Source organism: Punica granatum, chromosome 4 (genome assembly GCF_007655135.1).
Source record: "Punica granatum isolate Tunisia-2019 chromosome 4, ASM765513v2, whole genome shotgun sequence".
NCBI classification, from domain to species: Eukaryota; Viridiplantae; Streptophyta; class Magnoliopsida; order Myrtales; family Lythraceae; genus Punica; species Punica granatum.
Genome location: NC_045130.1, coordinates 26,567,017 through 26,578,889, shown reverse-complemented (window position 1 = coordinate 26,578,889; position 11,873 = coordinate 26,567,017). Strand labels below are relative to the sequence as shown.

General features: G+C 35.0%; 2 protein-coding genes across 2 annotated transcripts; one reads left to right on the top strand and one right to left on the bottom strand.

Annotated features, from left to right (window-relative positions):
* Positions 1 to 7,189: 7,189 nt before the first annotated feature.
* On the top strand, positions 7,190 to 10,892 carry LOC116205446 (mannan endo-1,4-beta-mannosidase 6-like). Its single transcript, XM_031538059.1, has 5 exons — positions 7,190 to 7,619; positions 8,037 to 8,231; positions 8,554 to 8,676; positions 9,113 to 9,330; positions 9,713 to 10,892. Exons 1-5 carry the CDS (start codon positions 7,233 to 7,235, stop codon positions 10,125 to 10,127), a joined length of 1,338 nt encoding a protein of 445 aa, XP_031393919.1. The 5' UTR covers positions 7,190 to 7,232; the 3' UTR covers positions 10,128 to 10,892.
* Positions 10,893 to 11,049: 157 nt separating this feature from the next.
* Positions 11,050 to 11,654, bottom strand: LOC116205447. The gene has a single exon (XM_031538060.1). It carries the CDS (start codon positions 11,641 to 11,643, stop codon positions 11,284 to 11,286), a length of 360 nt encoding a protein of 119 aa, XP_031393920.1. The 5' UTR covers positions 11,644 to 11,654; the 3' UTR covers positions 11,050 to 11,283.
* Positions 11,655 to 11,873: the final 219 nt, after the last annotated feature.

The window sequence follows — 11,873 nt, the reverse complement described above, 5'->3', positions numbered from 1 at the left end:
ATCCGCTCTCAATAACTTACCTCGAGCCGGTCTCTCATCTCTTCCAGACTCGAGCTTTAACTACCTCGAGATGGACTTTTTCTTCCACACTCGAGGGCGAGGGGGATCAACTAATACGAGCCGGGCTTCTACTTCGGGACTCAATCACTGGCGTGGTGTGGGCTCCTGCGCAAATGCGCTCCTAGGATCATTACCATGAGCTTTGATACCACTTGTTGGGAAAAATCCACAAGCCTATTTCGAATTTGAATCTATCTACAACTCAAAAACTTAAGCCAATAGGTTATTAAATCATTATATATTCTAAACCTATGGATTTCCTCTCAACTTTTCTATGTGGGATTACCTCCAACATCCGCCCTCACTATTTTCTATATGGGAGAGAAACCGCCCCAATAGATATTTCGGTTTCTAGTCCGAAACAAAAAAACACTTGCATTCGAGTCTCTGCTGGACTCTGATTGATATTATTGACATTAATGAAAGAAATTTTTTCTTTTTATCTGATTGTTTGCCTTGGTTGTTGCAGCTTGCTCATAGTTGTGATTTTTCGAATATCCGACTAAATTGCTAAAGTTGGTAGAGACGAGGGAACCGTACATTCCCGTTCATTGTATAACCTCTCCAAGTAGAAACGCAGGACTCCCATGATACAGCTCGAAGAAGATAGAAAGTCCTTTCTTAAAAAGTGCATTTTAAAATCTTTATAATACTCACGTATAATAAGTTACTTGGATGTTGAAGAAATTATAAGCAAACAATTAATTGCCGCCACATAAGTTATAGAAATTTCTAAATCTAACTAGGAATCTTTAAGTTTGCTTTTGGTTTTGGATTAGACTTATTACTCTAGTCTACTCCACGGGAAGAAGATAAAATAGTTGAAAAGCTTTATTATTAAAAATTAATTGTAATAATTTTTAACAAAATATATGTGAGAGAATTTATTATAAAATTAGAGAAAAATATAAAGAAATAAGGGTCAATAGCATGAAAATTCAATTACTTTCCTAAAATTTTCAATTTTACAAATTTTTTTTTATTTTGACCTTAAAGATCATAATGTTTGCTTCTGTTTTCAGATTTATCAATCCATTAATTGTGTCGTCAAAATTGCTAACGTGGTCGTTAACAACACTTATGTAGTGGATGGTTGCTTACGTAGATGGCATGCCTAAACTTTCTAACATGAAAAATCACATAATTTGCTTCTGTTTTCACATCTATCAAAATATCAACTATCAAGAACTTTAAAAAATCACGTAGTTTGGTCATGTTTCCACATCTACCAAAATATCAATAACGTTTTTGTGTTAGCCTGAAGATGATGGTCATTTTGGTTCATTTTGGATGTTAGACTGAACATGCTGGTCATTTTTATGGTTCTTATAGCTCATTTTAGAACGTTCAGGGTTAGAGCTTATTTTGGCCACTCTGAACTAGCGGGCATTGGCCACTCTGAGAAGATGGATTATTTATGTATGTATTGGACTATATGGATGGATATATGATACTTTCATTAAATTTTCATTGGACTTATACAAGCTCATGCTCATTTACAATCAAAAGCTCAAGCTATCAAGTGATAGTACCTAAGTCACATGGCTTTATTTGGTTTTTTTTATAATAATCCAACTCTACCAAATTCAACTCTATTCTTTCCCAACTTCAAGAATATAACAATTATTGTTTTGTCTTTTTCTTTCATTTTTTTAGTTATAAGGGAGGCACATAGGCCTAATACAATGAAATAGAACCTAACAGCTAATAAAGGAACACATGTATTCCCATTGAATTTCAAACTTAGAAGCTCTTCAGTTATCATGTGAGAGTGTGTGCTATTACTCTACACTCTATTTGATAATAATAATGCTTTCATCTAATAATATTTTCTTAGTTATACCTTTTCCTAATCATTTTAAATTTTCATTTAATAATACTTTCTCACTCATACTTTTTCCTAACCATTTTTAAAATTAATTTTTTAATAATAAATTTCACATCTATTTTCACATCTATATATATACATACATATATATATATATATATTCATACATCAATATATTTGTTAACACTTATAATCATTGCACAAAATCAAGTTGAGTTAGATCACTTATCCAACTCAAAAATCAAATGCAAGCATATAAGCCCATGGATATTCCCTATTTTTTTCAATGAGAGATTCTACACTATTTTGCCTCTCAACACCCGTCCTCGCGTGCAATGTGTGACTTTTTCTCTTTTCACTTGAATATAGGTTATCACGTGCTCTTAAACACCTGCTCTCAATAATTGACCTCGAGCTTGGCTCCTCTTCAGTGCTCGGGCAAAGAGAGCTAACGCGAGGCGCACTTTGAAACCAACACTCTATGTGATTTAACATTCAAACTAGCATACATGCATCTAAGTCCTAATTCGAGTTTATAATTATTCAAAGAAGTCACATTTTGGTAGATGTGGAAACATAAGCAAACTATGTGATTTTTTTAAGGGTAAATTACTCTGGTGGTCCAAAAAGTTTTAATAATATATCAGGTTGGTCCAAAAAGTTTTTTTTGCTACTCGATGGTACAAAATATTTCAAAATTGTAATATGATAGTACAAACCGTCATCTCGCCATTGATGCCGTCAAGCGACGCTGACGTGGCTCACTACGTGTCAGGTCCTTTTCTGACGTGGCCGAAACGTGGTCGAAACAGTAACCTATAGATATATCTCTCTCTCTCTTGTCTCTCTCTCCCCTATTTCTTCTTCTTCTTTTCCTTCTTCTTCTTCTTCTTCGATTCTTCAACAGTAAATTATGCTACAACAGTAAATTACGCAAAGACCAGGGAAGAAGATGATTGTTATCTGTTTTTGGTGTAACGTTACATGATGGTTCAAACTCTTTTGAAGTTGTCACTTAATAGTACAAAATGTTTTACAGATGTTACATATTAGTACAAAATGTTTCTTTAATTAACTTAAGGGTTCACAATTAACTGTTAAGCCACCCATGTTAGAAAGGAAAGGAGACACCTCAGAGGAGATCGAACGGGAACAGGGCGAGGGAAGGGAGGAGCACGACGAGAAGAAGAAGAAGAAGAAGAAGAAGAAGAAGAAGAAGAAGAAGAAGAAGAAGAAGAAGAAGAAGAAGAAAGAGGAGGGGGAGATATATATATATATATATATATATATATATATATATATATATATATGTTACTGTTTTGGCCACGTTTCGGCCACGTCAGAAAAGGACCTGACACGTAGTGAGCCACGTCAGCGTCGCTTGACGGCGTCAATGGCGAAATGACGGTTTGTACTATTATGTTTCAACTTTGAAACATTTTGTACCATCAAGTAGCAAAAAAAACTTTTTGGACCAACCTGATATATTATTAAAATTTTTTGGACCACCAGTGTAATTTAGTCGTTTTTTAAAGTTATTGATATTTTGATAGATCTAGAAAAAGAAGTAAACTATGTGATTTTTTAGGTTAAAAAGTTCGGGCATGCCATCCATGTAAGTAACCGCCTGCCACATAAGTTCCATGAACAGCTATGTCAGCAATTTTGACGGCATAATTAACGAATTGGCAGATATAGGAAGGAAAGCAAACGTTGTGATTTTTCATGTCAAAATAAAAATAAAAAATTGATAGATTTAAGAATTTCAAGAAAGTAATTGAATTTTCATGCTATTAATCAAAAAAATAATGAACAACTATGAGAATTTAGTATTAAAAAATTAGTTATAATAATGGTTAATAAAAAGTATGTGAGAGAAACTATCATTAGATTGGAGAAAAAGATTAAAAAAAACTAATGATTGTGTTGTTAAATTAAGGGAATAATAGAGTAGAGTAGAGTAGAATAAATTATGATTTCAAAACCAACATTATTCACTTTGGCCACAGTAAATTTTTTTTTTGGGGGATAGTTGGCCATAGTAATTGTTAGATTGTTCGCTACCTATCTATGTTTCAGGGACTTTTGAACTGTTTGGCCCCTGCAGTCTCCATAATTTATAGGGTAAATTGCACTAGTAGTCCAAAATGTTTTACAAATGTTTCATTATGGTCCAAAGAGTTTTTTTCGCTACATGATGGTACAAAATGTTTCAAAGTTGTTTCATGATGGTACAAACCGTCAACTCGAGCTTGACGCCGTCAAGCCGACGTTGACGTGACAACTACGTGTCACCTCCTTGCTGACGTGGCCGAAAAATTTAAAATAATTTTAAAAATAATTTTAAATTTTAAAAACGATTAAAAATAATTTTAAACTTTTAATTAAAAATTAGAAATTAAAAATTAAAAATTAAAATAATTTTATTATTTTAAATTAAAAATAATTTTAATATTAAATTTAAATTTTTTATAAAATTATTTTTAAAAAAATTAAATTTTTTTAAAAATAATTTCAAATTTTAAAATTTTTTAAAAATAATTTTAAATAATTTTTTATTTTTTTTCTAAATTTTTAGTTTTTTTGTATTTTATTTATTTATTATTATTTTTTTAGACTTTTTAAAATTTTATTTTCTCTTAAAAGACGTGGCGCATTATGATTGGTTCCACGTAACAAAAGTGACACATAGGACGTGCCACGTCAACAAAATGTTAACGGCGTTAGGGCCAATTGACGGTTTGTACCATCATGAAACAATTTTGAAACATTTTGTACCATCATGTAGCGAAAAAAACTTTTTAGACCATAATGAAACATTTGTAATACATTTTGGACCACCAGTGCAATTTACCCTAATTTATATACATTTAAAAAACTTGAGTCTTGCCAAAACTAAGATAATCGATGTACCTATTCTCTTAAGATTGATTATTATATCGGATTAATCGTGATTGAAAGAAAAAAAGGTATAATTTGCAATATAATTTAATCAAATGGGAATCTCTTGTTCATCGTCAAGCGTAATGCACAAGTTCTTATGAAATGAGGTCCTCTAAATTTTTTCAGTATTAATCCTTGTATCCGAAAAGTCTAATTAGACCCTGACTAATTCAGCCGAGCCGTTCCAGCCCATAAGCGGCAAAACTCTCACAACATAAATTTTCTACATTTACAAGAACTCGAACCCGAGACTATGCTTAAGCAGAACAAGTACCGAACTACTTGAACCAATTCATGTTGATTGAGATTCTCTAATTTGATAACCCGAGGAACTTGAGAATTTACTACTTTCTATAAGTTAGTCCGCTATAGCTTGATGATCATTTTGTTGAAGAAGTTCATTGACCTTAGTAATTCTTAATTTCTTACTATTATTTTCTATTGCTAGTATTTAAACTTTTGACCATAACTTGACTTGAGATTATCTGACATCAAATGTTGATTTCAAAAAAAAAAAAACCAACAATATTCTTTTTTTGATGAATTTTTGTTTTGATGAATAAAACAAATAATATTTCACTAGATCAAGAGACGACATAAATCTACATTTATACTGGAGACGACATGTAAAAGTTAATTTTAGTATCATTTATTCTCAATACTTATCTATTAAGGATATTTGTAGTCTAGAAATTTTGGAACAAAGTACAATTTCTTTATAAGTACTTGAATAAAAATTGGTTGCACTCGAAGGTCAACATTTTCCTTAGCGGCAATGCGAAAAGATAAGCTTTTTCCGAAGGAAAAAAATGAAGATTGTGCATTCCCCAAAAAAGAAAACCAAAGGAAAAGGAAAAAAGCTGACCATATAAAATTTCTCAATTCTTCTTTTTCAGCGTGCACCATTCTATTTGGAATCAACATATCACAAGTAATTAATTCGAACTGGATCGATCCATTAAAGGATAAAATTTTTCAATTTTTTTTTATTTGTGAACTTGCGAAGGAAAATATCCAATGACTATACTAACAGGGGCACTCCTTGATAATGAAGTGAAGTGCCTGTGGAGAGCGCAATTTATGTCTGATGATAAGAAAACTAATTTGGAAGTCCCCATTTTTGTACTGGAAAATTACCAAGAAATTAATAATAAATATATCATCAGTACAAGGACCAAAGTGGGACAAACCTAAACTAGTGGAATCGGGGCATAATAAATCAAAAGTTAAACTCCCAACCACCCAGAAATTTTTCGATTTATACATAGACCCATTAAATTGAGTTTTTACCCAAACTAAACTTCTTTTTGAAACTATTTTCCACAATAGACTTCTCTAAAAGCTATTTCGCAAAATAGATTTATTATATTCTTTTGATTATTCTTTTAGTCCTACAACTTTTGATTTGTTTCATCTAAATTCCTTAAAATAAATCTATTTTATTATTGTGACCCTTCCTCAAATATATTTTTTAGGTAATTATTTCTCAACTAAATTATTTTTAATATATTTCTCTCTTCAATTTAAATTTAAATTTTATATAAGAAATGGCTGAAAATTTCTCTTGAAACTTTTACAAGTTATGTTAAGCCGAGTATGTGAGCTAAAAAATCTATTTGATTAATAGAAATATTGGAGAAATTCTTGTTATAAATTATTTAAAATACTATTGAGAATTTTACGTAGAGAATCCAATATTTTAGAAATAATTTAAAACTATGGGAATAAAACAATGGATAATAGTTTTAGTTAGTACATGCATGACTTATAACATATTTATTGTAAATTTGGTGTATTTCTCAATATGTATGATGATTATATGAAGATTACATATCTTGATTATGATAATTTTGTACATTGCTATGATTCTTATTAAGGGGAAGAATTTTAATTCTGGAGCATCTCCTAGGTTTATTATAATCATACTTCCTATCAACTTGTTTGCAATTGCCAATATATATTCCTGAAAATCCAGAAAAAAGAAATATGCATTCCCATGATTCTTTTTATTCTACATAAAAAAACCTAGTTTCCTATACTTTTTAATTTGACAAAGCTCTAATAAAATTCTATTATGTATTTTGTAGTTTCATCCATAAACCTTATAGATTGATTCATGTAAAATCTATTTTAAGGTATGTTTAAAGCAAATTTGTAAATAATTCATTCATGATAATAACTAAATTAGACTTTTTTGTGAATGAATTTAAAAGAAACGAGTCAATAAGTGGACTATAAATATAATAAAGAAATTGACATAAATTTATTTTGAAAAATAATTTTAGAGAAAGTCTATTATGGGAATTATTTAAAAAAGAAGAAGTGTAGTACGGCAAAAACTCCTTTAAATTGAACTGACCGACACATCAACGACCATTGCTTCCAACTTCAGCTCTCAGCCATGGAGCCCGGCTGCAGAGGCAGAACCCTCTACCCTGCTCTGGGCATTCTGTCGATCCTCTTCTTCTTCTACCTCAACTCGGACCTCCCCAGCTTCAGCTTCCCGGCGCTGTGGCTCCCCACAATGGGATTCGTCGGAACGAATTCGACCCACTTCGTCGAAGCCGAGGGTCAGCTCCAGTCAACGCTGTACGTCAATGGGTGGAACTCGTACTGGCTGATGGAGGAGAGCGTGTGGGGAAACTCGCGGCGCAGGGTGTCGAAGATGCTCAGGAAGGGGGCGGAGATGGGGATGACCGTCTGCCGGACGTGGGCCTTCAGCGACGGCGGGGACGGGGCCGCCGCCTTGCAGACCTCCCCGGGCGTCTTCAATGAGCGGGTCTTTAAGGTTGCTTTTTCTGATTTGAAATCATGATAATGATCAGAATTGTTCCGACTTTATTCGATTTACATTCTACCGAGTTATGTGCATTTTCGAATTGTGCTTGATTCGAGTTGTTGACGCAAATGGCTCGAAGTAATTCAACTTACATTGAAGAAAATGAGCTGAATTGGATGCAATTGAGAACTCGTTGTTCGGAACTCGGATGGTCTGTGAACATACTTGCGCACATTGAAGAATATAAAGTTATATAGTGTTAGGAGATAATCTTTTCTCCTTCTGGACGTTAAGATGTTCGATTTCTTTATTTACTATAATTTAGAAACATAAACATTGTTGTTTTGTTGAGATCTGCGATCGGCATGATCGCTTACAGGAGGCGGGCGATTCTTCTTATCTTTGGCCATGTTTATCTGATATCAGGGACTTGATTATGTTATAGTTGAAGCACGAAGGAACCGTGTAAGACTGATTCTAAGCTTAGTGAATAACTTGGATGCATATGGTGGTAAGGCTCAGTATGTCCGGTGGGCGAGAGAAGCTGGACTGAATGTCTCTTCAACCGATTCCTTCTTCGCACATCCTACTATAAAGGATTATTACAAGGCCTACATCAAGGTATTCTCTTAATTAAGATCTGATAGAAAAATATCTTGTGCTTGTATGACTTAACAATATTGTGACTTGACTGTTCTCTCGCAATTTATCCTTTGCCTTAAAATTGAACCGAATGGTTAGTGCAAAATAAACACCCATTTTGTGCTGTGACTCTGTTTATCTAGGTAGTATGTCAGAATCCGATTCGAGTATTCTTTCAGTTTTTCTCTCTGTTTTTCATTTCTTTCTTTTCTATTTATTTATTTTGGTTATGCATCTCCTCTTTCTTTGTGCGTCGGGATTGGTAATTTCAGTCTCTTGCTATGTACTTTGCTCTCTACAGGCAATTGTGACAAGGAAAAACTCTTTAAGTGGAGTTCGTTATTTTGCCGAACCTGCTATATTTGCCTGGGAGCTGATGAACGAACCGCGTTGTTCATCGAGTTCATCCTCCCCCATCCTTCAGGTCATAATGTTTACTTTGACATTATCTTGACGAGTTGTTTCACTTTGGAAGTTTCTCTAGGTGGTCACAAGTTTCTAGATAGAGAGAAAGATTGCGTGATACACCATATTTCCCTTTATTGTTCTACCTTCAAAGGATATAAAATTATACACTTCTCCCTGCATAATAATATGTATATAAATAATTATATATATATATATATATATATATATTATTTCATTGGCCAAGATTAATGGAGATGGTGCTCGTATACTCATAGCACAGTTAGAGGTAAAAATTTCTTGGATTTTGGAAAGGAAAATTATTATTGAAGCACCTGCAAGTGTATTCTCATAGCTAAGCGCACTGTTCTGGGCAATATTGTATGTTTAGAAGAGAAAAAAAAAAGGAAAATTAATATGCTCAAGTGCTGATCTTGCACTTGTGCGGCACACAGGCTTGGATTACCGAGATGGCTGCATTTATTAAGAGCTTGGACCCAAAACACCTTGTGACAGTTGGTACTGAGGGATTTTATGGGTCTGCCACTGCCACAGGAGGAAAACTGGGAGTAAATCCTGGTGAATGGGCGGCTTCACTTGGAACCGACTTTCTACAGAATTCAGCCATCAAGGACATAGATTTTGCCTCCGTTCATGCATACCCTGATAGCTGGTCAGTAAATACCATTAACTCATTTGCCGATCGAATATAATGACTACGAACATATTGCTTCTTAAGAAACATTTCAGTAAGAATATTTCATATGTAATATGGTGCTGAATGCTGATTACTATCACTATCAACTATATATGCAGAATGAAAATTTTCAATTTACTGATCGATATCTGAACCATGATGGTGAAGTGAAGCCACTTGCAGTAGAAAGATCAGAAAGGTCCCATGTTCAGTGGAGTCCAAAATAGACATGTATTTTATATAATCTGATTGGGCTAGTGTATTTTCGGCATAAGACAATGCAATAATCTCCTGGCTTTGTATGTAGCTCGCTTGTTTTCTACATTCATATTATGTTCACTTTCTATTTGCTGTTTAGGATCCCGAAGGCAGATTTGGAAGCGAAAGTGAAGTATCTCTCGCAATGGGTGGATTCTCATATAAAAGATGGGGACAACACATTAAAGAAGCCCGTTTTGTTTACTGAAGTTGGATCCTCCTTGCATGATACCAAAGGAGTATATGAGAGAGAGGTTTTCTTGAAGACAATCTATGACAAAGTATATGACTCTGCTAAGAAGAGGCAAGCAGGAGCAGGAGCCCTGATCTGGCAGTTGCTGGTGGAAGACATCGGAAGATATGGTGACCGATTCTCTCTGGTGGCCTGGCATCATCCTTCCACGTACAACTTGATCCAAAAGCAATCATGCAAGTTAAGGAGTCTCTTTGCAACTAAAAGTGACAGAAGTAAGAAATTGCGCAAGAGTGATCCTTGCTTTGATCATGGGTCTTGATAAGACATGTCAGATGGATTGAACATCATGCAGATCAAGTTACGAGTTTGATGCTCATGGGGTTTCCCATAGGGTTCCAATGGGTCTAAGTGCTTGCATAAATCTACATATTGTTATAGTCAAAGTCAGCCGAGCAAGTAGGATGAACCAGCTAACTCTATGTGGTTCCCAGTGGTCATTGAGTTGCATATGGGTCATGTGCACAGTGCGTAGCCATGAACTAATACGGCACATGGTGAAGCCAACTATTTCGTCTGGTTAATTATGACAACTACGAGGTAGATGGATATCAAATCTGATTTTGATGAGGATTTTGACTAGAATTTGGGAAGTTACTTTGTCTGCAGGGGAAGGATCTTGATGTTCTCGGCTGCAAGGAAAGGCTTACAGACAAAAAGTCTGCGGAATCTGCCGGATGCATGTGTATAGAACGTTATAGAGTTGAAATACGCAATACGAGTTTCTGTAGTTAGGAAAAGTTAAGAGTTCGAAGCTTGCTGATAAGTTATGTATAATAGGTAATGATTTGTACTGCGGCCTTGCTTACTTCCTTCTCCGTTGACATTCTTTTGTAGATCTTACTAGCAAGTTTCCACTGCATCTGATTCTCAAGGAATCGATGGAATAGGAGCTTGTACCTGGGCTGGATAGGCTTCGGCTTCTAATAGAAACAATTTTGTTCATTGATTTGGTCCATTTGCCATGTAAACTAATTGTTTCATCGAACTGGCAGGTTCTACGTCGATCTAACTTTCTTAATTCTTACCGCTTACTCTCTCCGCAAGTATAATCAGATAAGCACATTACCAATATTTCAGGTTTATTTAGCAGATATTTTCATCTCCTTATGTATTATCTACTCCTCACAACGAGTGCGGGTTCGAGTCCTGGACAAACTTTAAAAGGACTTAAGTCTCTAGAGTGGATCTAATCACGTCAATTCTCCTTGCATCTTAGTCATGTATTCACGAGCTACATCAAACAATTATATCAGCTGCGATGGTTCGGTTACCTATGTTTGTCAAAACAGTCTGACAATAGGCATTCTACCTGTCCTTTCTACGGGATCCACCTTAAACAGAAAAGCATGCAGCCTTGCTTTCAACATAGGAAAGTCACATACCACATTTGATGAAACACCAAACATTGGACTTATCTAGGACATACAGCTGCATCTGCACTTGGACATGCACTTCTTGCAATCGGACAACCTCGGCTTACCCTTGCTGCTGTTGCAGTCACACCTCTTCGTGCACAGGGCTCGTGATCTCCCACCCCACAGGCACCGGGCCATGCATTTGAGGAGGGGACGGCACCTAGGGCACCCGTACTTCATCCGCTCGGTGATACAGCCACTGCACTCGCTGCCATACGATGGGCAAGACGCCTCAGCTCGCATGATTGTCACAAGCAAGAAAATCATCAAGATAGCCAGTAGAGGCGCCTTCTTTTCCATTTCCTTTTGCTGTTTGAGTTGATGACGGACAGACCAGGAAGGGAGAAGGTTTAGGCCCATTTTATAAGGAAGCAGAGTAGGCCCTCAGGCTGTAAATACTAAATACCGAATTATCGAGGTCCGATGTCATAAAAGCTCATCAATTGCAAGTTTAAGAAGTCTCCATCCAACATTTAATTTTTGTTAGTTGTTAAAATGCAAAAACGGGGGCGTACACGTTCTTAATAATCTATAAATCAAGAGTTTGTGTGCCTGACTCTCACAAGTAAGACTTTTCGTATTCTTATATT

Coding starts and splice junctions, on each gene's coding strand:
- LOC116205447 (XM_031538060.1), bottom strand. CDS start 11,643: ATGGGCCTAAACCTTCTCCCTTCCTGGTCTGTCCGTCATCAACTCAAA.
- LOC116205446 (XM_031538059.1), top strand. CDS start 7,233: ATGGAGCCCGGCTGCAGAGGCAGAACCCTCTACCCTGCTCTGGGCATT. Junction 7,620..8,036: donor TCAATGAGCGGGTCTTTAAG/GTTGCTTTTTCT, acceptor ATCTGATATCAG/GGACTTGATTATGTTATAGT. Junction 8,677..9,112: donor CATCCTCCCCCATCCTTCAG/GTCATAATGTTT, acceptor TGCGGCACACAG/GCTTGGATTACCGAGATGGC.